Source organism: Phyllobates terribilis, unplaced genomic scaffold (genome assembly GCF_046119375.1).
Source record: "Phyllobates terribilis strain yellow unplaced genomic scaffold, ASM4611937v1 Scaffold_8__6_contigs__length_399053987, whole genome shotgun sequence".
NCBI classification, from domain to species: domain Eukaryota; kingdom Metazoa; phylum Chordata; class Amphibia; order Anura; family Dendrobatidae; genus Phyllobates; species Phyllobates terribilis.
Window position 1 is genome coordinate 398,873,853 of NW_027362768.1, and position 27,375 is coordinate 398,901,227.

A 27,375-nucleotide genomic window follows, 5' to 3' on the forward strand; every position below is an offset into this window, starting at 1 on the left:
ATGGATTCTTTACGGTACGAGCAGTGAGGCTATGGATTCTTTACGGTATGAGCAGTGAGGCTATGGATTATTTACGGTATGAGCAGTGAGGCTATGGATTCTTTACAGTACGAGCAAAGAGGCTATGGATTCTTTACGGTATGAGCAGTGAGGGTATGGATTCTTTACAGTACGAGCAGTGAGGGTATGGATTCTTTACGGTACGAGCAGTGAGGGTATGGATTCTTTACAGTACGAGCAGTGAGGGTACAGATTCTTGACAGTACGAGCAGTGAGGGTACAGATTCTTGACAGTATGAGCAGTGAGGCTATGGATACTTTACGGAACGAGCAGTGAGGGTATGGATTCTTTACGGTATGAGCAATGAGGCTATGGATTCTTTACAGTATGAGCAGTGAGGCTATGGATTCTTTACAGTACGAGCAGTGAGGCTATGGATTCTTTACGGAACGAGCAGTGAAGGTATGGATTCTTTACGGTATGAGCAGTGAGGGTATGGATTCTTGACAGTATGAGCAGTGAGGCTATGGATTCTTTACGGTATGAGCAGTGAGGCTATGTATTCTTTACAGTACGAGCAGAGAGGCTATGGATTCTTTACGGTATGAGCAGTGAGTGTATGGATTCTTTACAGTACGAGCAGTGAGGGTTTGGATTCTTTATGGTACGAGCAGTGAGGGTATGTATTCTTTACAGTACGAGCAGTGAGGGTACAGATTCTTGACAGTACGAGCAGTGAGGGTACAGATTCTTGACAGTATGAGCAGTGAGGCTATGGATACTTTACGGAACGAGCAGTGAGGGTATGGATTCTTTACGGTATGAGCAGTGAGGCTATGGATTCTTTACAGTACGAGCAGTGAGGCTATGGATTCTTTACGATATGACCAGTGAGGCTATGGATTCTTTACGGTATGAGGAGTGAGACTATAGATTCTTTACGGAACGAGCAGTGAAGGTATGGATTCTTTACGGTACGAGCAGTGAGGCTATGGATTCTTTACAGTACGAGCAGTGAGGCTATGGATTCTTGACATTATGAGCAGTGAGGCTATGGATTCTTTTTGGAACTAGCAGTGAGGATATGGATTTTTTATGGTAAGAGCAGTGAGGCTATGGATTCTTTACAGTACGTGCAGTGAGGCTATGGATTCTTTAAGGTATGAGCAGTGAGGCTGTGGATTCTTTACAGTACGATCAGTGAGGCTATGGATTCTTTACAGTACGAGCAGTGAGGCTATGGATTCTTTACAGTACGAGCAGTGAGGCTATGGATTCTTTACGGAACGAGCAGTGAAGCTATGGATTCTTTACGGTACGATCAGTGAGGCTATGGATTCTTTACAGTACGAGCAGTGAGGCTATGGATTCTTGACAGTGTGAGCAGTGAGGCTATGGATTCTTTACGGTATGAGCAGTGAGGGTATGGATTCTTGACAGTATGAGCAGTGAGGGTATGGATTCTTGACAGTATGAGCAGTGAGGGTATGGATTCTTTACAGTACGAGCAGTGAGGGTATGGATTCTTTACGGTACGAGCAGTGAGGCTATGGATTCTTTACAGTACGAGAAGAGAGGCTATGGATTCTTTATGGAACGAGCAGTGAGGATATGGATTCTTTACGGTAAGAGCAGTGAGGCTATGGATTCTTTACAGTACGAGCAGTGAGGCTATGGATTCTTTATGGCATGAGCAGTGAGGCTATGGATTCTTTACAGTACGAGCAGTGAGGCTATGGATTCTTTACAGTACGAGCAGTGAGGCTATGGATTCTTTACAGTACGAGCAGTGAGGCTATGGATTCTTTACGGAACGAGCAGTGAAGGTATGGATTCTTTACGGTACGAGCAGTGAGGCTATGGATTCTTTACAGTACGAGCAGTGAGGCTATGGATTCTTGACAGTGTGAGCAGTGAGGCTATGGATTCTTTACGGTATCCGCAGTGAGGGTATGGATTCTTGACAGTATGAGAAGTGAGGGTATGGATTCTTGACAATATGAGCAGTGAGGGTATGGATTCTTTACAGTACGAGCAGTGAGGGTATGGATTCTTTACGGTACGAGCAGTGAGGCTATGGATTCTTTACAGTACGAGCAGTGAGGGTATGGATTCTTTACGGTATGAGCAGTGAGGCTATGGATTCTTTACAGTATGAGCAGCAATGCTATGGATTCTTTACGGTATGAGCAGTGAGGGTATGGATTCTATACAGTACGGGCAGTGAGGCTATGGATTCTTTACAGTACGAGCAGTGAGGGTATGGATTCTTCACGGTACGAGCAGTGAGGGTATGGATTCTTTACGGTACGAGCAGTGAGGCTATGGATTCATTACGGTACGAGCAGTGAGGGTATGGATTCTTTACGGTACGAGCAGTGAGGCTATGGATTCTTTACGAAACGAGCAGTGAGGGTATGGATTCTTTACGGTACGATCAGTGAGGCTGTGGATTCTTTACGGTATGAGCAGTGAGGCTATGGATTCTTTACGGTATGAGCAGTGAGGCTATGGATTCTTTACGGTATGAGCAGTGAGGGTATGGATTCTTTACAGTACGAGCAGTGAGGGTATGGATTCTTTACGGTACGAGCAGAGAGGGTACAGATTCTTTACAGTACGAGCAGTGAGGGTACAGATTCTTTACAGTACGAGCAGTGAGGGTACAGATTCTTGACAGTACGAGCAGTGAGGGTACAGATTCTTGACAGTATGAGCAGTGAGGCTATGGATACTTTACGGAACGAGCAGTGAGGGTATGGATCCTTTACGGTATGAGCAGTGAGGCTATGGATTCTTTACAGTACGAGCAGTGAGGCTATGGATTCTTTACGATATGAGCAGTGAGGCTATGGATTCTTTACGGTATGAGCAGTGAGGCTATAGATTCTTTACGGAACGAGCAGTGAAGGTATGGATTCTTTACGGTACGAGCAGTGAGGCTATGGATTCTTTACAGTACGAGCAGTGAGGCTATGGATTCTTGACAGTATGAGCAGTGAGGCTATGGATTCTTTACGGAACGAGCAGTGAGGCTATGGATTCTTTACGGTACGAGCAGTGAGGCTATGGATTCTTTACGGTATGAGCAGTGAGGCTTTGGATTCTTTACAGTACGAGCAGTGAGGCTATGGATGCTTTACAGTACGAGCAGTGAGGCTATGGATTCTTTACGGAACGAGCAGTGAAATTATGGATTCTTTACAGTACGAGCAGTGAGGCTATGGATTCTTTACAGTACGAGCAGTGAGGCTATGGATTTTTGACAGTGTGAGCAGTGAGGCTATGGATTCTTTACGGTATGAGCAGTGAGGGTATGGATTTTTGACAGTATGAGCAGTGAGGGTATGGATTCTTGACAGTATGAGCAGTGAGGGTATGGATGCTTTACAGTACGAGCAGTGAGGGTATGGATTCTTTACAGTACGAGCAGTGAGGGTATGGATTCTTTACGGTACGAGCAGTGAGGGTACAGATTCTTGACAGTACGAGCAGTGAGGGTACAGATTCTTGACAGTATAAGCAGTGAGGCTATGGATACTTGACGGAACGAGCAATGAGGGTATGGATTCTTTACGGTATGAGCAGTGAAGCTATGGATTCTTTACAGTACGAGCAGTGCGGCTATGGATTCTTTACGGTATGACCAGTGAGGCTATGGATTCTTTACGGTATGAGCAGTGAGGCTATAGATTCTTTACGGAACGAGCAGTGAAGGTATGGATTCTTTACGGTACGAGCAGTGAGGCTATGGATTCTTTACAGTACGAGCAGTGAGGCTATGGATTCTTGACAGTATGAGCAGTGAGGCTATGGATTCTTTATGGAACGAGCAGTGAGGTTATGGATTCTTTACGGTAAGAACAGTGAGGCTATGGATTCTTTACAGTACGAGCAGTGAGGCTATGGATTCTTTACGGTATGAGCAGTGAGGCTATGGATTCTTTACAGTACGAGCAGTGAGGCTATGGATTCTTTACAGTACGAGCAGTGAGGCTATGGATTCTTTACGGAACGAGCAGTGAAGTTATGGATTCTTTACGGTACGAGCAGTGAGGTTATGGATTCTTTACGGTATGAGCAGTGAGGCTATGGATTCTTTACAGTACGAGCAGAGAGGCTATGGATTCTTTACGGTATGAGCAGTGAGGGTTTGGATTCTTTACAGTAAGAGCAGTGAGGGTATGGATTCTTTACAGTACGAGCAGTGAGGGTACAGATTCTTGACAGTACGAGCAGTGAGGGTACAGATTCTTGACAGTATGAGCAGTGAGGCTATGGATACTTTACGGAACGAGCAGTGAGGGTATGGATTCTTTACGGTATGAGCAGTGAGGCTATGGATTCTTTACAGTACGAGCAGTGAGGCTATGGATTCTTTACGATATGAGCAGTGAGGCTATGGATTCTTTACGGTATGAGCAGTGAGGCTATAGATTCTTTACAGTACGAGCAGTGAGGGTATGGATTCTTGACAGTATGAGCAGTGAGGCTATGGATTCTTTACAGTATGAGCAGTGAGGGTATGGATTCTTGACAGTATGAGCAGTGAGGCTATGGATTCTTTACAGTACGAGCAGTGAGGCTATGGATTCTTTACAGTACGAGCAGTGAGGGTATGGATTCTTGACAGTATGAGCAGTGAGGCTATGGATTCTTTACAGTACAAGCAGTGAGGCTATGGATTCTTTACAGTACGAGCAGTGAGGCTATGGATTCTTTACGGTATGAGCAGTGAGGCTATGGATTCTTTACGGTACAAGCAGTGAGGCTATGGATTCTTTACAGTACGAGCAGTGAGGCTATGGATTCTTTACAGTACGAGCAGTGAGGGTATGGATTCTTTACAGTACGAGCAGTGAGGCTATGGATTCTTTACAGTACGAGCAGTGAGGCTATGGATTCTTTACAGTACGAGCAGTGAGGGTATGGATTCTTGACAGTATGAGCAGTGAGGCTATGGATTCTTTACAGTACAAGCAGTGAGGCTATGGATTCTTTACAGTACGAGCAGTGAGGCTATGGATTCTTTACAGTACGAGCAGTGAGGCTATGGATTCTTTACAGTACGAGCAGTGAGGCTATGGATTCTTTACAGTATGATCAGTGAGGGTATGGATTTTTGACAGTATGAGCAGTGAGGGTATGGATTCTTTACGGTATGAGCAGTGAGGGTATGGATTCTTGACAGTATGAGCAGTGAGGCTATGGATTCTTTACAGTACGAGCAGTTTGGGTATGGATTCTTTACGGTACGAGCAGTGAGGCTATGGATTCTTGACAGTATGAGCAGTGAGGGTATGGATTCTTTACAGTACGAGCAGTGAGGGTATGGATTCTTTACAGTACGAGCAGTGAGGGTATGTAACTAATAGCTGGAACAGCGTCAGTGCAATAGGAAAATACTATATTTTCAAAGCGTGAATAATTTGCACAAACATTGGACATTCTGCTGCCTCTGCTGTGTCTTCTTCTGTCTCTGACGTCCTCGCTCCGGCAGGGTCCGATGCCCCTCAGCTGCCCCCGCTCCGGTGTCTGCACCTTGTCCCCTGAGGAGCTGGATGAGCTCATGTCTCCGGATCTCAGGTGTCATTACATGCCAACGGCACACAGGTGACTCCGGGGGCGGCTCATCCCCCAGGGTCCGACATGGTGAGGTCACAAATCTTCACAGGGCTGCACCAACTCAAATGGCTGATAACAGGGAGTAGTAGATTGTAGTCCCCTGTGAAAGATAAGGCAGAATGTAACGACTGCAGCTCTCGAGGTGACTGTAGGATAAGACACAATGTAACAGCAGAATAGTGACTGCAGCTCTGGAGGTGACTGGAGGATAAGACATGATGTAACAGCAGAATAGTGACTGCAGCTCTGGAGGTGACTGGAGGATAAGACACAAAGTAACAGCAGAATAGCAACTGCAGCTCTGGAGGTGACTGGAGGAGAAGACATGATGTAAAAGCAGAATAGTGACTGCAGCTCTGGAGGTGACTGGAGGATAAGACACGATGTAAAAGCAGAATCGTGACTGCAGCTCTGGAGGTGACTGTAGGATAAGACACAATGTAACAGCAGAATAGTGAGTGCAGCTCTGGAGGTGACTGGAGGATAAGACATGATGTAACAGCAGAATAGTGACTGCAGCTCTGGAGGTGACTGGAGGATAAGACACAATGTAACAGCAGAATAGTGAGTGCAGCTCTGGAGGTGACTGCAAGAGAAGACCTGATGTAACAGCAGAATAGTGACTGCAGCTCTGGAGGATGAGACATGATGTAAAAGGAGAATAGTGACTGCAGCTCTGGAGGATGAGACATGATGTAACAGCAGAATAGTGACTGCAGCTCTGGAGGTGACTGGAGGATAAGACCTGATGTGACTGCAGCTCTGGAGGTGACTGGAGGATGAGACATGATATAACAGCAGATTAGTGAGTGCAGCTCTGGAGGTGACTGGAGGATAAGACACAATGTAACAGCAGAATAGTGACTGCAGCTCTGGAGGTGACTGGAGGAGAAGACATGATGTAAAAGCAGAATAGTGACAGCAGCTCTGGAGGTGACTGGAGGATAAGACACAATGTAACAGCAGAATAGTGACTGCAGCTCTGGAGGTGACTGGAGGATAAGACATGATGTAACAGCAGAATCGTGATTGCAGCTCTGAAGGTGACTGGAGGATAAGACAAGATGTAAAAGCAGAATAGTGACTGCAGCTCTGGAGGTGACTGGAGGATAAGACACGATGTAAAAGCAGAATAGTGACTGCAGCTCTGGAGGTGACTGGAGGATGAGACATGATATAACAGCAGATTAGTGAGTGCAGCTCTGGAGGTGACTGGAGGATAAGACACGATGTAAAAGCAGAATAGTGACTGCAGCTCTGGAGGTGACTGGAGGATGAGACATGATATAACAGCAGATTAGTGACTGCAGCTCTGGAGGTGACTGGAGGATGAGACATGATATAACAGCAGAATAGTGACTGCAGCTCTGGAGGTGACTGGAGGAGAAGACATGATGTAAAAGCAGAATAGTGACTGCAGCTCTGGAGGTGACTGGAGGATAAGACACAATGTAACAGCAGAATAGTGACTGCAGCTCTGGAGGTGACTGGAGGATAAGACATGATGTAACAGCAGAATCGTGATTGCAGCTCTGAAGGTGACTGGAGGATAAGACAAGATGTAAAAGCAGAATAGTGACTGCAGCTCTGGAGGTGACTGGAGGATAAGACACGATGTAAAAGCAGAATAGTGACTGCAGCTCTGGAGGTGACAGGAGGATAAGACACGATGTAAAAGCAGAATAGTGACTGCAGCTCTGGAGGTGACTGAAGGATAAGACATGATGTAACAGGAGAGTAGTGAGTGCAGCTCTGGAGGTGACTGGAGGATAAAACACGGTGTAAAAGCAGAATAGTGAGTGCAGCTCTGGAGGTGACTGTAGGATAAGACACAATGTAACAGCAGAATAGTGACTGCAGCTCTGGAGGTGACTGGAGGATAAGACCTGATGTAACAGCAGAATAGTGAGTGCAGCTCTGGAGGTGACTGGAGGCCCCTGTGCGGCGGCTCTTGAGCTCAGAGAAGTGTTTGTATAACTGACTGGAGGATAAGACACGAAGTAAAAGCAGAATAGTGACTGCAGCTCTGGAAGTGACTGGAGGATATGACACAAAGTAACAGCAGAATAGCGACTGCAGCTCTGGAGGTGACTGGAGGATAACACACGATGTAAAAGCAGAATAGTGACTGCAGCTCTGGAGGTGACTGGAGGATAAGACAATGTAAAAGCAGAATAGTGACTGCAGCTCTGGAGGTGACTGGAGGATAAGACACGCTGTAAAAGCAGAATAGTGACTGCAGCTCTGGGGGTGACTGGAGGATGAGACACAAAGTAACAGCAGAATAGCGATTGCAGCTCTGGAGGTGACTGGAGGATAAGACACAATGTAAAAGCAGAATAGTGAGTGCAGCTCTGGAGGTGACTGGAGGATAAGACACAAAGTAACAGCAGAATAGCGACTGCAGCTCTGGAGGTGACTGGAGGATAAGACACGCTGTAAAAACAGAATAGTGACTGCAGCTCTGGGGGTGACTGGAGGATAAGACACAAAGTAACAGCAGAATAGCGACTGCAGCTCTGGAGGTGACTGGAGGATAAGACACAATGTAACAGCAGAATAATGACTGCAGCTCTGAAAGTGACTGGAGGATAAGACACAAAGTAACAGCAGAATAGCGACTGCAGCTCTGGAGGTGACTGGAGGATAAGACACGAAGTAAAAGCAGAATAGTGACTGCAGCTCTGAAAGTGACTGGAGGATAAGACACAAAGTAACAGCAGAATAGCGACTGCAGCTCTGGAGGTGACTGGAGGATAACACACAATGTAAAAGCAGAATAGTGACTGCAGCTCTGGGGATGACTGGAGGATAAGACACAAAATAACAGCAGAATAGCGACTGCAGCTCTGGAGGTGACTGGAGGATACGACACAAAGTAACAGCAGAATAGCGACTGCAGCTCTGGAGGTGACTGGAGGAGAAGACATGATGTAAAAGCAGAATAGTGATTGCAGCTCTGGAGGTGACTGGAGGATAAGACACAAAGTAACAGCAAAATAGCGACTGCAGCTCTGGAGGTGACTGGAGGATAAGACACAATGTAAAAGCAGAATAGTGAACACAGCTCTAGAGGTGACTGGAGGATAAGACACAATGTAAAAGCAGAATAGAGACTGCAGCTCTGGGGGTGACTGGAGGATAAGACACAAAGTAACAGCAGAATAGCAACTGCAGCTCTGGAGGTGACTGGAGGAGAAGACATGATGTAAAAGCAGAATAGTGACTGCAGCTCTGGAGGTGACTGGAGGATAAGACACGAAGTAAAAGCAGAATAGTGACTGCAGCTCTGGAAGTGACTGGAGGATAAGACACAAAGTAACAGCAGAATAGCGACTGCAGCTCTGGAGGTGACTGGAGGATAACACACGATGTAAAAGCAGAATAGTGACTGCAGCTCTGGAGGTGACTGGAGGATAAGACAATGTAAAAGCAGAATAGCGACTGCAGCTCTAGAGGTGACTGGAGGATAAGACACGCTGTAAAAGCAGAATAGTGACTGCAGCTCTGGGGGTGACTGGAGGATAAGACACAAAGTAACAGCAGAATAGCGACTGCAGCTCTGGAGGTGACTGGAGGATAAGACACAATGTAAAAGCAGAATAGTGAGTGCAGCTCTGGAGGTGACTGGAGGATAAGACACAAAGTAACAGCAGAATAGCGACTGCAGCTCTGGAGGTGACTGGAGGATAAGACACGCTGTAAAAGCAGAATAGTGACTGCAGCTCTGGGGGTGACTGGAGGATAAGACACAAAGTAACAGCAGAATAGCGACGGCAGCTCTGGAGGTGACTGGAGGATAAGACACAATGTAAAAGCAGAATAGTGACTGCAGCTCTGGAGGTGACTGGAGGATAAGACACAAAGTAACAGTAGAATAGCGACTGCACCTCTGGAGGTGACTGGAGGATAACACACGATGTAAAAGCAGAATAGTGAGTGCAGCTCTGGAGGTGACTGTAGGATAAGACACAATGTAACAGCAGAATAGTGACTGCAGCTCTGGAGTTGACTGGAGGATAAGACACAACGTAAAAGCAGAATAGCGACTGCAGATCTGGAGGTGACTGGAGGATAAGACACAAAGTAACAGCAGAATAGTGACTGCAGCTCTGGAGTTTACTGGAGGATAAGACACGATGTAACAGCAGAATAGTGACTGCAGCTCTGGAGGTGACTGGAAGAGAAGACCTGATGTAACAGCAGAATAGTGACTGCAGCTCTGGGGGTGACTGGAGGAGAAGACCTGATGTAACAGCAGAATAGTGACTGCAGCTCTGGAGGTGACTGGAAGAGAAGACCTGATGTAACAGCAGAATAGTGACTGCAGCTCTGGGGGTGACTGGAGGATAAGACATGATGCAACAGCAGAAAAGTGAATGCAGCTCTGGAGGGGACTGGAGGATAAGACACAATGTAACAGCAGAATAGTGAGTGCAGCTCTGGAGGTGACTGTAGGATAAGACACAATGTAACAGCAGAATAGTGACTGCAGCTCTGGAGGTGACTGGAGGATAAGACACGATGTAAAAGCAGAATAGTGAGTGCAGCTCTGGAGGTGACTGGAGGATAAGACACGATGTAAAAGCAGAATAGTGACTGCAGCTCTGGGGGTGACTGGAGGATAAGACAAGATGTAAAAGCAGAATAGTGACTGCAGCTCTGGAGGTGACTGGAGGATAAGACACGATGTAAAAGCAGAATAGTGAGTGCAGCTCTGGAGGTGACTGGAGGATAAGACACGATGTAAAAGCAGAATAGTGACTGCAGCTCTGGAGGTGACTGAAGGATTAGACATGATGTAACAGCAGAATAGTGACTGCAGCTCTGGAGGTGACTGGAGGATAAGACACGATGTAACAGCAGAATAATGACTGCAGCTCTAGAGGTGACTGAAGGATAAGACACGAAGTAAAAGCAGAATAGTGAGTGCAGCTCTGGAAGTGACTGGAGGATAAGACACAAAGTAACAGCAGAATAGTGACTGCAGCTCTGGAGGTGACTGGAGGATAACACACGATGTAAAAGCAGATTAGTGACTGCAGCTCTAGAGTTGACTGGAGGATAAGACACAAAATAACAGCAGAATAGCGACTGCAGCTCTGGAGGGGACTGGAGGATAACACACAATGTAAAATCAGAATAGTGACTGCAGCTCTGGAGGTGACTGGAGGATAAGACACAAAGTAACAGCAGAATAGCAACTGCAGCTCTGGAGGTGACTGGAGGAGAAGACATGATGTAAAAGCAGAATAGTGACTGCAGCTCTGGAGGTGACTGGAGGATAAGACACAAAGTAACAGCAGAATAGCGACTGCAGCTCTGGAGGTGACTGGAGGATAAGACACAATGTAAAAGCAGCATAGTAACTACAGCTCTGGAGGTGACTGGAGGATAAGACACAATGTAAAAGTAGAATAGAGACTGCAGCTCTGGAGGTGACTGGAGGATAAGACACGATGTAACAGCAGAATAGTGACTGCAGCTCTGGAGGTGACTGGAGGATAAGACACAAAGTAACAGCAGAATAGTGACTGCAGCTCTGGGGGTGACTGGAGGATACGACACAAAGTAACAGCAGAATAGTGAGTGCAGCTCTGGAGGTGACTGGAGGATAAGACAAGATGTAAAAGCAGAATAGTGACTGCAGCTCTGGAGGTGACTGGAGGATAAGACACGATGTAAAAGCAGAATAGTGACTGCAGCTCTGGAGGTGACTGGAGGATAAGACACGATGTAAAAGCAGAATAGTGACTGCAGCTCTGGAGGTTACTGAAGGATAAGACATGATGTAACAGCAGAATAGTGACTGCAGCTCTGGAGGTGACTGAAGGATAAGACATGATGTAAGAGCATAGTAGTGAGTGCAGCTCTGGAGGTGACTGAAGGATAAGACATGATGTAAGAGCAGAATAGTGAGTGCAGCTCTGGAGGTGACTGGAGGATAAGACACAAAGTAACAGCAGAATAGCGACTGCAGCTCTGGAGGTGACTGGAGGATAAGACACGATGTAAAAGCAGAATAGTGAGTGCAGCTCTGGAGGTTACTGGAGGAGAAGACATGATGCAACAGCAGAATAGTGTCTGCAGCTCTGGAGGGGACTGGAGGATAAGACATGATATAACAGCAGAATAGTGAGTGCAGCTCTGGAGGTGACTGTAGGATAAGACCCAATGTAACAGCAGAATAGTGACTGCAGCTCTGGAGGTGACTGGAGGATAAGACACCACGTAAAAGCAGAATAGTGACTGCAGCTCTGGAAGTGACTGGAGGATAAGACACAAAGTAACAGCAGAATAATGACTGCAGCTCTGGAGGTGACTGGAGGATAAGACACGATGTAAAAGCAGAATAGTGACTGCAGCTCTGGAGGTGACTGAAGGATAAGACACAATGTAACAGCAGAATAGTGAGTGCAGCTCTGGAGGTGACTGGAGGATAAGACACAATGTAACAGCAGAATAATGACTGCAGCTCTGAAAGTGACTGGAGGATAAGACACAAAGTAACAGCAGAATAGCGACTGCAGCTCTGGAGGTGACTGGAGGATAAGACACGAAGTAAAAGCAGAATAGTGACTGCAGCTCTGAAAGTGACTGGAGGATAAGACACAAAGTAACAGCAGAATAGCGACTGCAGCTCTGGAGGTGACTGGAGGATAACACACGATGCAAAAGCAGAATAGCGACTGCAGCTCTGGAGGTGACTGGAGGATAACACACAATGTAAAAGCAGAATAGTGACTGCAGCTCTGGGGATGACTGGAGGATCAGACACAAAATAACAGCAGAATAGCGACTGCAGCTCTGGAGGTGACTGGAGGATACGACACAAAGTAACAGTAGAATAGCGACTGCAGCTCTGGAGGTGACTGGAGGAGAAGACATGATGTAAAAGCAGAATAGTGATTGCAGCTCTGGAGGTGACTGGAGGATAAGACACAAAGTAACAGCAAAATAGCGACTGCAGCTCTGGAGGTGACTGGAGGATAAGACACAATGTAAAAGCAGAATAGTGACTACAGCTCTGGAGGTGACTGGAGGATAAGACACAATGTAAAAGCAGAATAGAGACTGCAGCTCTGGGGGTGACTGGAGGATAAGACACAAAGTAACAGCAGAATAGCAACTGCAGCTCTGGAGGTGACTGGAGGATAAGACACAATGTAAAAGCAGAATAGCGACTGCAGCTCTGGAGGTGACTGGAGGATAAGACACAATGTAAAAGCAGCATAGTGAGTGCAGCTCTGGAGGTGACTGTAGGATAAGACACAATGTAAAAGCAGAATAGAGATTTCAGCTCTGGAGGTGACTGGAGAATAAGGCACAATGTAACAGCAGAATAGCGACTGCAGCTCTGGAGGTGACTGGAGGATAAGACACAATGTAAAAGCAGAATAGTGACTACAGCTCTGGAGGTGACTGGAAGATAAGACACAATGTAAAAGCAGAATAGTGAGTGCAGCTCTGGAGGTGACTGTAGGATAAGACACAATGTAAAAGCAGAATAGAGATTTCAGCTCTGGAGGTGACTGGAGAATAAGGCACAATGTAACAGCAGAATAGCGACTGCAGCTCTGGAGGTGACTGGAGGATAAGACCTGATGTAACAGCAGAATAGTGAGTGCAGCTCTGGAGGTGACTGGAGGCCTGTGAGGTGGAGGCCCCTGTGCGGCGGCTCTTGAGCTCAGAGAAGTGTTTGTATAAATCTGATGATGGGGGATTCTTGTCGCGCCTGGAATTCCTCCTCCTCCTCCTCTTCTCCTCTTCTCCTTCCTCTCCTACCTGCAGTCGTCCATACTCTGTGTGCAGTAGATGATGGAGAATGATGAGAGTTATGTCCGGGCTGTGACTGTTCTTCGGGGTTCAGAGGTCAGATCCGGTGGGTCCTGATCTCTGGGATCTAGTATGGTCCAGTTCTCGGCCGCAGTGATGAAGTGGTGCATGACGTGGCGGCAGATGCGGAGCCTCCACCACTGACCTTCAGTTGGCGCTGAGTCCGGCCTAGTACTCACATCTGTGTCCATTTTGTCTGAACCCACCAGTAATGACCATCAGAAAGTCACATGACCCCAGACCCCATTTTTTTATTGGTTAAAAGGGGCATTTACTTTTACATCTGTGGACATCTTGGCACAGCTCGGGTCGGAGGCGCCATCTTGCTTTGCTCAGCCAATCGGTGGGATGTATATACCGGGCCATCTGTGCCCATCAATTCTATTGGTGTACAACGATAGTCCCAGAGCTCAGGATGCTTCAAGACCACAGGATGAGCTCCTCCTACTTGAAGATTCGGGCATTCTCTCACTTCTAGTGCATCTAGCAGGAATCTACCCTCTCCTCATCTTTGTGCTGCATGGCATCCTGCTAGCGACTGGAGAGTGAAAAACGGACGGTGCACACACGCCGCCTGCGCTGTCCGCCATCTTCTCTCACCCATCACCCAAATCTGTCCGGAGTGGGACACGTCTCTGTATTTTCTTCCAGGTCATCAGTCTACGAGAAGTACGAGCAAGTGGGTCTCCTCGACCTCGGGTGGATGAAAAACAGCAATGTCTGAACAATGTGCAACTATTCATCTGATGATGAGCAACAACATGCCGTATGCTCCTCCTCCAACTCCATCGCCTCCTCCTCTAGCGCTGTCTGTCCTGCATTGTCAGCTCTCCTGCCTCCACCAGCATCAGCTCTCCTGCCTCCTCCAGCATCAGCTCTCCTGCCTCCTCCAGCATCAGATCTCCTGCCTCCTCCATCATCAGCTCTCCTGCCTCCTCCAGTATCAGCTCTCCTGCCTCCTCCAGCATCAGCTCTCCTGCCTCCTCCAGCATCAGCTCTCCTGCCTTCTCCAGTATCAGCTCTCCTGCCTCCTCCAGTATCAGCTCTCCTGCCTTCTCCAGTATCAGCTCTCCTGCCTCCTCCAGCATCAGCTCTCCTGCCTCCTCCAGTATCAGCTCTCCTGCCTCCTCCAGCATCAGCTCTCCTGCCTCCTCCAGTATCAGCTCTCCTGCCTCCTCCAGCATCAGCTCTCCTGCCTCCTCCAGCATCAGCTCTCCTGCCTCCTCCAGTATCAGCTCTCCTGCCTCCTCCAGTATCAGCTCTCCTGCCTCCTCCGGCATCAGCTCTCCTGTCTTCTCAAGTATCAGCTCTCCTGACTCCTCCAGCATCAGCTCTCCTGCCTCCTCCAGCATCAGCTCTCCTGCCTCCTCCAGCATCAGATCTCCTGCCTACTCCAGCATCAGCTCTCCTGCCTCCTCCAGTATCAGCTCTACTGCCTCCTCCAGCATCAGCTCTCCGGCCTCCTCCAGCATCAGCTCTCCTGCCTTCTCCAGTATCAACTCTCCTGCCTCCTCCAGTATCAGCTCTCCTGCCTCCTCCAGCATCAGCTCTCCTGCCTCCTCCAGCATCAGCTCTCCTGCCTCCTCCAGTATCAGCTCTCCTGCCTCCTCCAGTATCAGCTCTCCTGCCTCCTCCGGCATCAGCTCTCCTGTCTTCTCAAGTATCAGCTCTCCTGACTCCTCCAGCATCAGCTCTCCTGCCTCCTCCAGCATCAGCTCTCCTGCCTCCTCCAGCATCAGATCTCCTGCCTACTCCAGCATCAGCTCTCCTGCCTCCTCCAGTATCAGCTCTACTGCCTCCTCCAGCATCAGCTCTCTGGCCTCCTCCAGCATCAGCTCTCCTGCCTTCTCCAGTATCAACTCTCCTGCCTCCTCCAGTATCAGCTCTCCTGCCTCCTCCAGCATCAGCTCTCCTGCCTCCTCCAGTATCAGCTCTCCTGCCTCCTCCGGCATCAGCTCTCCTGTCTTCTCCAGTATCAGCTCTCCTGCCTCCTCCAGTATCAGCTCTCCTGCCTCCTCCAGTATCGGCTCTCCTGCCTCCTCCAGCATCGGCTCTCCTGCCTCCTCCAGTATCGGCTCTCCTGCCTACTCCAGTATCAGCTCTCCTGCCTCCTTCAGCATCAGCTCTCCTGCCTCCTCCAGTATCAGCTCTCCTGCCTCCTCCAGTATCAGCTCTCCTGCCTCCTCCAGCATCAGCTCTCCTGCCTCCTCCAGTGTCAGCTCTCCTGCCTCCTCCAGCATCAGTTCTCCTGCCTCCTCCAGTATCAGCTCTCCTGCCTCCTCCAGCATCAGCTCTCCTGCCTCCTCCATTATCAGCTCTCCTGCATTCTCCAGAATCAGCTCTCCTGCCTTCTGCAGCATCAGCTCTCCTGCCTCCTCCAGTATCAACTCTCCTGCCTCCTCCAGCATCAGATCTCCTGCCTTCTCCAGCATCAGCTCTCCTGCTTCCTCCAGTATCAGCTCTCCTGCCTTCTCCAGCATCAGCTCTCCTGCCTCCTCCAGTATCAGCTCTCCTTCCTCCTCCAGCATCAGCTCTCCTGCCTCCTCCAGCATCAGCTCTCCTGTCTTTGCCAGCATCAACTCTCCTGCCTCCTCCAGCATCAGCTCTCCTGTCTTCTCCAGTATCAGCTCTCTTGCCTCCTCCAGCATCAGCTCTCCTGCCTCCTCCAGCATCAGATCTCCTGCCTACTCCAGCATCAGCTCTCCTGCCTCCTCCAGTATCAGCTCTACTGCCTCCTCCAGCATCAGCTCTCCGGCCTCCTCCAGCATCAGCTCTCCTGCCTTTTACAGTATCAGCTCTCCTGCCTTCTCCAGTATCAGCTCTCCTGCCTCCTCCAGCATCAGCTCTCCTGCCTCCTCCAATATAAGCTCTCCTGCCTCCTCTAGTATCAGCTCTCCTGCATCCTCCGGTATCAGCTCTCCTGCCTCCTCCGGCATCAGCTCTCCTGTCTTCTCCAGTATCAACTCTCCTGCCTCCTCCAGTATCAGCTCTCCTGCCTCCTCCAGTATCGGCTCTCCTGCCTCCTCCAGCATCGGCTCTCCTGCCTCCTCCAGTATCGGCTCTCCTGCCTACTCCAGTATCAGCTCTCCTGCCTCCTTCAGCATCAGCTCTCCTGCCTCCTCCAGTATCAGCTCTCCTGCCTCCTCCAGTATCAGCTCTCCTGCCTCCTCCAGCATCAGCTCTCCTGCCTCCTCCAGTATCAGCTCTCCTGCCTCCTCCAGCATCAGCTCTCCTGCCTCCTCCAGTATCAGCTCTCCTGCCTCCTCCAGCATCAGCTCTCCTGCCTCCTCCATTATCAGCTCTCCTGCCTTCTCCAGAATCAGCTCTCCTGCCTTCTGCAGCATCAGCTCTCCTGCCTCCTCTAGTATCAACTCTCCTGCCTCCTCCAGCATCAGCTCTCCTGCCTTCTCCAGCATCAGCTCTCCTGCCTCCTCCAGCATCAGCTCTCCTGCCTTCTCCAGCATCAGCTCTCCTGCCTCCTCCAGTATCAGCTCTCCTTCCTCCTCCAGCATCAGCTCTCCTGCCTCCTCCAGCAACAGCTCTCCTGTCTTTGCCAGCATCAACTCTCCTGCCTCCTCCAGCATCAGCTCTCCTGTCTTCTCCAGTATCAGCTCTCCTGCCTCCTCCAGCATCAGCTCTCCTGCCTTCTCCAGCATCAGCTATCTTGCCTCATCCAGTATCAGATCTCTTGACTCCTCCAGTATCAGCTCTCCTGCCTCCTCCAGTATCAGCTCTCCTGCCTCCTCCAGCATCAGCTCTCCTGCCTTGTCCAGCATCAGCTCTCCTGCCTCCTCCAGTATCAACTCTCCTGCCTTCTCCAGTATCAGCTCTCCTGCCTCCTCCAGCATCAGCTCTCCTGCCTCGTCCAGCATCAGCTCTCCTGCCTCCTCCAGTATCAGCTCTCCTGCCTCCTCCAGTATCAGCTCTCCTGCCTCCTCCAGTATCAGCACTCCTGCCTTCTCCAGTATCAGCTCTCCTGCCTCCTCCAGTATCAGCTCTCCTGCCTCCTCCAGCATCAGCTCTCCTGCCTCCTCCAGTATCAGCTCTCCTGCTTCCTCCAGTATCAGCTCTCCTGCCTTCTCCAGCATCAGCTCTCCTGCATCCTCCAGTATCAGCTCTCCTGCCTTCTCCAGTATCAGCTCTCCTGCCTTCTTCAGCATCAGATCTCCTGCCTCCTCCAGTATCAACTCTCCTGCCTCCTCCTGCATCAGCTCTCCTGCCTTCTCCAGCATCAGCTCTCCTGCCTCCTCTAGTACCAATTCTTCCTCCTCTAGTGTCCTCTGTGTTGCCTCCACCTCTTCCAGCAATATCTCACCATCTTCGTCCACCACCATCTCTCCTGCCTTCTCCAGCATCAGCTCTCCTGCCTTCTCCAGTATCAGCTCTCCTGCCTTCTCCAGCATCAGCTCTCCTGCCTCCTCCAGCATCAGTTTTCCTGCCTCCTCCAGTATCAGCTCTCCTGCCTTCTCCAGCATCAGCTCTCCTGCCTCCTCCAGTATCAGCTCTCCTGCCTCCTCCAGCATCAGCTCTGCTGCCTTCTCCAGTATCAGCTCTCCTGCCTTCTCCAGCATCAGCTCTCCTGCCTCCTCCAGTATCAGCTCTCCTGCCTCCTCCAGTATTAGCTCTCCTGCCTCCTCCAGCATCAGCTCTCCTGCCTCCTCCAGCATCAGCTCTCCTGCCTCCTCCAGTATCAGCTCTCCTGCCTCCTCTAGTATCAGCTCTACTGCCTCCTCTAGCATCAGCTCTCCTGCCTTCTCCAGCATCAGCTCTCCTGCCTCCTCCAATATCAGCTCTCCTGCCTTCTCCAGTATCAGCTCTCCTGCCTTCTCCAGCATCAGCTCTCCTGCCTCCTCCATTATCAGCTCTCCTGCCTTCTCCAGCATCAGCTCTCCTGCCTCCTCCATTATCAGCTCTCCTGCCTCCTCCAGCATCAGCTCTCCTGCCTTCTCCAGCATGAGCTCTCCTGCGTCCTCCAGTATCAGCTCTCCTGCCTCCTCTAGCATCAGCTCTCCAGCCTACTCCAGTATCAGCTCTCCTGCCTTCTCCAGCATCAGCTCTCCTGCCTCCTCCAGTATCAGCTCTCCTGCCTCCTCCAGCATCAGCTCTCCTGCCTCCTCCAGTATCAGCTCTCCTGCCACCTCCAGCATCAGCTCTCCTGCCTTCTCCAGCATCAGCTCTCCTGCCTCCTCCAGCATCAGCTCTCCTGCCTTCTCCAGCATCAGCTCTCTTGCCTCCTCCAATATCAGATCTCTTGCCTCCTCCAGTGTCAGCTCTCCTGACTCCTTCAGCATCAGCTCTCCAGCCTCCTCCAGCATCAGCTCTCCTGCCTCCTCCAGTATCAGCTCTCCTGCCTCCTCCAGTATCAGCTCTCCTGCCTCCTCCAGTATCAGCTCTCCTGCCTCCTCCAGCATCAGCTCTCCTGCCTCCTCCAGCATCAGCTCTCCTGCCTCCTCCAATATCAGCTCTCCTGCCTCCTCCAGCATCAGCTCTCCTGCCTCCTCCAGTATCAGCTCTCCTGCCTACTCCAGCATCAGCTCTCCTGCCTTATCCAGCATCATCTCTCCTGCCTCCTCCAGCATCATCTCTCCTGCCTTCTCCAATATCAGCTCTCCTGCCTCCTCCAGCATCTGCTCTCCTGCCTCCTCCAGTATCGGCTCTCCTGTCTCCTCTAGCACCAATTCTTCCTCCTCCTTTAGTGTCCTCTCTGTTGCCTCCACCTCTTCCAGCAATATCTCACCATCTTCCTCCAGCACCATCTCCCCTGCCTTCTCCAGTATCAGCTCTCCTGCCTCCTCCAGTATCAGCTCTCCTGCCTTCTCCAGTATCAGCTCTCCAGCCTCCTCCAGCATCAGCTCTCCTGCCTCCTCCAGCATCAGCTCTCCTGCCTCCTCCAGCATCAGCTCTCCTGCCTCCTCCAGCATCAGCTCTCCTGCCTTCTCCTGCATCAGCTCTCCTGCCTTCTCCAGTATCAGCTCTCCTGCCTTCTCCAGCATCAGCTCTCCTGCCTCCTCCAGTATCAGCTCTCCTGCCTCCTCCAGTATCAGCTCTCCTACCTCCTCCAGCATCAGCTCTCCTGCCTCCTCCAGCATCAGCTCTCCTGCCTCCTCCAGTATCAGCTCTCCTGCCTCCTGCAGCATCATCTCTCCTGCCTCCTCCAGTATCAGCTCTCCTGCCTCCTCCAGCATCAGCTCTCCTGCCTCCTTCAGCATCAGCTCTACTGCCTTCTCCAGCATCGGCTCTCCTGCCTCCTCTAGTATCAGCTCTCCTGCCTCCTCTAGCATCAGCTCTCCTGCCTCCTCTAGCATCAGCTCTCCTGCCTTCTCCAGTATCAGCTCTCCGGCCTTCTCCAGCATCAGCTCTCCTGCCTCCTCCAGTATCAGCTCTCCTGCCTCCTCCAGCATCAGCTCTCCTGCCTCCTCCAGCATCAGCTCTCCTGCCTCCTCCAGTATCAGCTCTCCTGCCTCCTCCAGTATCAGCTCTCCTGCCTCCTCTAGCATCAGCCCTCCTGCCTCCTCCAGTATCAGCTCTCCTGCCTTCTCCAGTATCATCTCTCCTGCCTCCTCCAGCATCAGCTCTCCTGCCTCCTCCAGTATCAGCTCTCCTGCCTCCTCCTGCATCAGCTCTCCTGCCTTCTCCATCATCAGCTCTCCTGCCTCCTCCAGCATCAGCTTTCCTGTCTTCTCCAGCATCAGCTCTCCTGCCTCCTCCAGCATCAGCTCTCCTACCTCCTCCAGCATCAGCTCTCCTGCCTCCTCCCTCCACCAGCATCAGTTCTCCTGCCTCCTCCAGTATCAGCTTTCTAGCCTCCTCCAGCATCAGCTCTCTTGCCTCCTCCAGCATCAGCTCTCCTGCCTCCTCCAGGATCAGCTCTCCTGCCTCCTCCAGCATCAGCTCTCCTGCCTCCTCCAGCATCAGCTCTCCTGCCTCCTCCAGCATCATCTCTCCTGCCTCATCCAGCATCAGCTCTCCTGCCTCCTCCAGTATCAGCTCTCCTGCCTCCTCCAGCATCAGCTCTCCTGCCTCCTACAGCATCAGCTCTCCTGCCTCCTCCCTCCACCAGCATCAGTTCTCCTCCCTCCTCCAGTATCAGCTTTCTAGCCTCCTCCAGTATCAGCTCTCTTGCCTCCTCCAGCATCAGCTCTCCTGCCTCCTCCAGGATCAGCTCTCCTGCCTCCTCCAGAATCAGCTCTCCTGCCTTCTCCAGTATCAGCTCTCCTGCCTTCTCCAGCATCAGCTCTCCTGCCTCCTCCAGTATCAGCTCTCCTGCCTCCTCCAGCATCAGCTCTCCTGCCTCCTCCAGCATCAGCTCTCCTGCCTCCTCCATTATCAACTCTCCTGCCTCCTGCAGCATCATTTCTCCTGCCTCCTCCAGTATCAGCTCTCCTGCCTCCTCCAGCATCAGCTCTCCTGCCTCCTCCAGCATCAGCTCTCCTGCCTTCTCCAGTATCAGCTCTCCTGCCTCCTCTAGCATCAGCTCTCCTGCCTCCTCTAGTATCAGCTCTCCCGCCTACTCCATTATCAGCTCTCCTGCCTTCTCCATCATCAGCTCTCCTGTCTCCTCCAGCATCAGCTCTCCAGCCTCCTCCAGCATCAGCTCTCCTGCCTTCTCCAGCATCAGCTCTCCTGCCTCCTCCAGTATCAGCTCTCCTGCCTCCTCCAGCATCAGGTCTCCTGCCTCCTCCAGGATCAGCTCTCCTGCCTAATCCAGTATCAGCTCTCCTGCCTCCTCTAGCATCAGCTCTCCTGCCTCCTCCAGTATCAGCTCTCCTGCCTTCTCCAGTATCAGCTCTCCTGCCTCCTCCTGCATCAGCTCTCCTGCCTCCTCCAGTATCAGCTCTCCTGCCTCCTCCATTATCAGCTCTCCTGCCTCCTCCAGCATCAGCTCTCCTGCCTTCTCCAACATCAGCTCTCCTGCCTCCTCCAGTATCAGCTGTCCTGCCTCCTCTAGCATCAGCTCTCCTGCCTCCTCCAGTATCAGCTCTCCTGCCTTCTCCAGCTTCAGCACTCCTGCCTCCTCCAGTATCAGCTCTCCTGCCTCCTCCAGCATCAGCTCTCCTGCCTCCTCCAGCATCAGATCTCCTGCCTTCTCCAGCATCAGCTCTCCTGCCTCCTCCAGCATCAGCTCTCCTGTCTTCTCCAGTATCAGCTCTCCTGCCTCCTCCAGTATCAGCTCTCCTGCCTCCTCCAGCATCAGCTCTCCTGCCTCCTCCAGCATCAGCTCTCCTGCCTTCTCCAGTATCAGCTCTCCTGCCTTCTCCAGCATCAGCTCTCCTGCCTCCTCCAGTATCAGCTCTCCTGCCTCCTCCAGAATCAGCGCTCCTGCCTCCTCCAGCATCAGCTCTCCTGCCTCCTCCAGCATCAGCTCTCCTGCCTCCTCCAGTATCAACTCTCCTGCCTCCTGCAGCATCATTTCTCCTGCCTCCTCCAGTATCAGCTCTCCTGCCTCCTCCAGCATCAGCTCTCCTGCCTCCTCCAGCATCAGCTCTCCTGCCTTCTCCAGTATCAGCTCTCCTGCCTCCTCTAGCATCAGCTCTCCTGCCTCCTCTAGTATCAGCTCTCCCGCCTTCTCCAGTATCAGCTCTCCTGCCTTCTCCATCATCGGCTCTCCTGCCTCCTCCAGTATCAGCTCTCCAGCCTCCTCCAGCATCAGCTCTCCTGCCTTCTCCAGCATCAGCTCTCCTGCCTCCTCCAGTATCAGCTCTCCTGCCTCCTCCAGCATCAGGTCTCCTGCCTCCTCCAGGATCAGCTCTCCTGCCTAATCCAGTATCAGCTCTCCTGCCTCCTCCAGTATCAACTCTCCTGCCTCCTGCAGCATGATTTCTCCTGCCTCCTCCAGTATCAGCTCTCCTGCCTCCTCCAGCATCAGCTCTCCTGCCTCCTCCAGCATCAGCTCTCCTGCCTTCTCCAGTATCAGCTCTCCTGCCTCCTCTAGCATCAGCTCTCCTGCCTCCACTAGTATCAGCTCTCCCGCCTTCTCCAGTATCAGCTCTCCTGCCTTCTCCATCATCAGCTCTCCTGCCTCCTCCAGTATCAGCTCTCCAGCCTCCTCCAGGATCAGCTCTCCTGCCTTCTCCATCATCAGTTCTCCTGCCTCCTCCAGTATCAGCTCTCCTGCCTGCTCCAGCATCAGGTCTCCTGCCTCCTCCAGGATCAGCCCTCCTGCCTAATCCAGTATCAGCTCTCCTGCCTCCTCCTGCATCAGCTCTCCTGCCTCCTCCAGTATCAGCTCTCCTGCCTCCTCCATTATCAGCTCTCCTGCCTCCTCCAGCATCAGCTCTCCTGCCTTCTCCAACATCAGCTCTCCTGCCTCCTCCATCATCAGCTCTCCTGCCTTCTCCAGCATCAGCTCTCCTGCCTCCTCCAGTATCTGCTCTCCTGCCTCCTCTAGCATCAGCTCTCCTGCCTACTCCAGTATCAGCTCTCCTGCCTTCTCCAGCATCAGCTCTCCTGCCTCCTCCAGCATCAGCTCTCCTGCCTTCTCCAGCATCAGCTCTCATGCCTTCTCCAGCATCAGCTCTCCTGCCTTCTCCAGCATCAGCTCTCCTGCCTCCTGCAGCATCAGCTCTCCTGCCTCCTCCAGCATCAGCTCTCCTGCCTCCTCCAGTATCAGCTCTCCTGCCTCCTCCAGTATTAGGTCTCCTGCCTTCTCCAGTATCAGCTCTCCTGCCTTCTCCAGTATCAGCTCTCCTGCCTCCTCCAGCATCAGCTCTCCTGCCTCCTCCAGTATCAGCTCTCCTGCCTACTCCAGCATCAGCTCTCCTGCCTTATCCAGCATCATCTCTCCTTCCTCCTCCAGCATCAGCTCTCCTGCCTTCTCCAATATCAGCTCTCCTGCCTCCTCCAGCATCTGCTCTCCTGCCTCCTCCAGTATCGGCTCTCCTGCCTCCTCTGGCACCAATTCTTCCTCCTCCTTTAGTGTCCTCTCTGTTGCCTCCACCTCTTCCAGCAATATCTCACCATCTTCCTCCAGCACCATCTCCCCTGCCTTCTCCAGTATCAGCTCTCCTGCCTCCTCCAGTATCAGCTCTCCTGCCTTCTCCAATATCAGCTCTCCAGGCTCCTCCAGCATCAGCTCTCCTGCCTCCTCCAGCATCAGCTCTCCTGCCTCCTCCAGCATCAGCTCTCCTGCATCCTCCAGCATCAGCTCTCCTGCCTTCTCCTGCATCAGCTCTCCTGCCTTCTCCAGTATCAGCTCTCCTGCCTTCTCCAGCATCAGCTCTCCTGCCTCCTCCAGTATCAACTCTCCTGCCTCCTCCAGTATCAGCTCTCCTACCTCCTCCAGCATCAGCTCTCCTGCCTCCTCCAGGATCAGCTCTCCTGCCTCCTCCAGTATCAGCTCTCCTGCCTCCTGCAGCATCATCTCTCCTGCCTCCTCCAGTATCAGCTCTCCTGCCTCCTCCAGCACCAGCTCTCCTGCCTCCTCCAGCATCAGCTCTACTGCCTTCTCCAGCATCAGCTCTCCTGCCTCCTCTAGTATCAGCTCTCCTGCCTCCTCTAGCATCAGCTCTCCTGCCTCCTCTAGCATCAGCTCTCCTGCCTTCTCCAGTATCAGCTCTCCTGCCTTCTCCAGCATCAGCTCTCATGCCTCCTCCAGTATCAGCTCTCCTGCCTTCTCCAGTATCAGCTCTCCTGCCTTCTCCAGCATCAGCTCTCATGCCTCCTCCAGTATCAGCTCTCCTGCCTCCTCCAGCATCAGCTCTCCTGCCTTCTCCAGCTTCAGCTCTCCTGCCTCCTCTAGTATCAGCTCTCCTGCCTCCTCCAGCATCAGCTCTCCTGCCTCCTCCAGCATCAGCTCTCCTGCCTCCTCCAGTATCAGCTCTCCTGCCTCCTCCAGTATCAGCTCTCCTGCCTCCTCTAGCATCAGCCCTCCTGCCTCCTCCAGTATCAGCTCTCCTGCCTCCTCCAGTATCAGCTCTCCTGCCTCCTCTAGCATTAGCTCTCCTGCCTCCTCCAGTATCAGCTCTCCTGCCTCCTCCTGCATCAGCTCTCCTGCCTTCTCCAGCATCAGCTCTCCTGCCTCCTCCAGCATCAGCTTTCCTGTCTTCTCCAGCATCAGCTCTCCTGCCTCCTCCAGCATCAGCTCTCCTGCCTCCTCCAGCATCAGCTCTCCTGTCTCCTCCCTCCACCAGCATCAGTTCTCCTGCCTCCTCCAGTATCAGCTTTCTAGCCTCCTCCAGTATCAGCTCTCCTGCCTCCTCCAGTATCAGCTCTCCTGCCTCCTCTAGTATCAGCTCTCCTGCCTCCTCTAGCATCAGCCCTCCTGCCTCCTCCAGCATCAGCTCTCCTGCCTCCTCCAGTATCAGCTCTCCTGCCTCCTCCAGTATCAGCTCTCCTGCCTCCTCTAGCATCAGCCCTCCTGCCTCCTCCAGTATCAGCTCTCCTGCCTCCTCCAGTATCAGCTCTCCTGCCTCCTCTAGCATTAGCTCTCCTGCCTCCTCCAGTATCAGCTCTCCTGCCTCCTCCTGCATCAGCTCTCCTGCCTTCTCCAGCATCAGCTCTCCTGCCTCCTCCAGCATCAGCTTTCCTGTCTTCTCCAGCATCAGCTCTCCTGCCTCCTCCAGCATCAGCTCTCCTGCCTCCTCCAGCATCAGCTCTCCTGTCTCCTCCCTCCACCAGCATCAGTTCTCCTGCCTCCTCCAGTATCAGCTTTCTAGCCTCCTCCAGTATCAGCTCTCCTGCCTCCTCCAGTATCAGCTCTCCTGCCTCCTCTAGCATCAGCCCTCCTGCCTCCTCCAGGATCAGCTCTCCTGCCTCCTCCAGCATCAGCTCTCCTTCCTCCTCCAGCATCAGCTCTCCTGCCTCCTCCAGCATCATCTCTCCTGCCTCATCCAGCATCAGCTCTCCTGCCTCCTCCAGTATCAGCTCTCCTGCCTCCTCCAGCATCAGCTCTCCTGCCTCCTACAGCATCAGCTCTCCTGCCTCCTCCCTCCACCAGCATCAGTTCTCCTGCCTCCTCCAGTATCAGCTTTCTAGCCTCCTCCAGTATCAGCTCTCTTGCCTCTTCCAGCATCAGCTCTCCTGCCTCCTCCAGTATCAGCTCTCCTGCCTCCTCCAGCATCAGCTCTCCTGCCTCCTACAGCATCAGCTCTCCTGCCTCCTCCCTCCACCAGCATCAGTTCTCCTGCCTCCTCCAGTATCAGCTTTCTAGCCTCCTCCAGTATCAGCTCTCTTGCCTCCTCCAGCATCAGCTCTCCTGCCTCCTCCAGGATCAGCTCTCCTGCCTCCTCCAGCATCAGCTCTCCTTCCTCCTCCAGCATCAGCTCTCCTGCCTCCTCCAGCATCATCTCTCCTGCCTCATCCAGCATCAGCTCTTCTGCCTCCTCCAGTATCAGCTCTCCTGCCTCCTCCAGCATCAGCTCTCCTGCCTCCTACAGCATCAGCTCTCCTGCCTCCTCCCTCCACCAGCATCAGTTCTCCTGCCTCCTCCAGTATCAGCTTTCTAGCCTCCTCCAGTATCAGCTCTCTTGCCTCCTCCAGCATCAGCTCTCCTGCCTCCTCCAGGATCAGCTCTCCTGCCTCCTCTAGGATCAGCTCTCCTGCCTCCTCCAGCATCAGCTCTCCTGCCTCCTCCAGCATCATCTCTCCTGCCTCATCCAGCATCAGCTCTCCTGCCTCCTCCAGTATCAGCTCTCCTGCCTCCTCCAGCATCAGCTCTCCTGCCTCCTACAGCATCAGCTCTCCTGCCTCCTCCAGCATCAGCTCTCTGGCCTCCTCCAGTATCAGCTGTCCTGCCTCCTCCAGCATCAGCTCTCCTGCCTCATCCAATATCAGCTCTCCTGCCTCCTACAGCATCAGCTCTCCTGCCTCCTCCAGTATCAGCTCTCCTGCCTTCTCCAGCATCAGCTCTCCTGCCTCCTCCAGTATCAGCTCTCCTGCCTTCTCCAGCATCAGCTCTCCTGCCTCCTCCAATATCAGCTCTCCTGCCTCCTCCAGTATCAGCTCTCCTGCCTCCTCCATTATCAGCTCTCCTGCCTCCTCCAGCATCAGCTCTCCTGCCTTCTCCAACATCAGCTCTCCTGCCTTCTCCAGCATCAGCTCTCCTGCCTCCTCCAGTATCTGCTCTCCTGCCTCCTCTAGCATCAGCTCTCCTGCCTACTCCAGTATCAGCTCTCCTGCCTTCTCCAGCATCAGCTCTCCTGCCTCCTCCAGCATCAGCTCTCCTGCCTTCTCCAGCATCAGCTCTCATGCCTTCTCCAGCATCAGCTCTCCTGCCTCCTCCAGCATCAGCTCTCCTGCCTCCTGCAGCATCAGCTCTCCTGCCTCCTCCAGCATCAGCTGTCCTGCCTTCTCCAACATCAGCTCTCCTGCCTCCTCCAGTATCAGCTCTCCTGCCTCCTCCAGTATTAGGTCTCCTGCCTTCTCCATTATCAGCTCTCCTGCCTCCTCCAGTATCAGCTCTCCTGCCTCCTCCAGTATCAGCTCTCCTGCCTCCTCCAGCATCAGCTCTCCTGCCTTCTCCAGCATCAGCTCTCCTGCTCCTCCACCATCAGCTCTCCTGCCTCCTCCAGCATCAGCTCTCCTGTCTTCTCCAGCATCAGCTCTCCTGCCTCCTCCAGCATCAGCTCTCCTGCCTTCTCCAGCATCAGCTCTGTTGCCTCCTCCAATATCAGATCTCTTGCCTCCTCCAGTATCATCTCTCCTGCCTCCTCCAGCATCAGCTCTCCTGCCTCCTCCAGTATCAGCTCTCCTGCCTCCTCCAGTATCAGCTCTCCTGCCTCCTCCAGTATCAGCTCTCCTGTCTTCTCCAGCATCAGCTCTCTTGCCTCCTCCAGCATCAGCTCTCCTGCCTCCTCCAGTATCAGCTCTGCTGCCTCCTGCAGCATCAGCTCTCTTGCCTCCTCCAGCATCAGCTCTCCTGCCTCCTCCAGCATCAGCTCTCCTGCTTCCTCCAGTATCAACTCTCCTGCTTCCTC

The 27,375-nt window shown here is 52.2% G+C and overlaps 1 protein-coding gene across 1 annotated transcript in view; it reads left to right on the forward strand.

Annotated features, from left to right (window-relative positions):
• Positions 1-3,844: 3,844 nt before the first annotated feature.
• The window catches only part of LOC141157785 (uncharacterized), a 53,287-nt gene continuing 29,756 nt past the window's right edge, over positions 3,845-27,375 (forward strand). The window contains exon 1 of the mRNA XM_073645314.1: positions 3,845-3,858. Within this exon, the coding sequence (XP_073501415.1) occupies positions 3,845-3,858 (14 nt within the window). The remainder of the gene's footprint in view (positions 3,859-27,375) is intronic.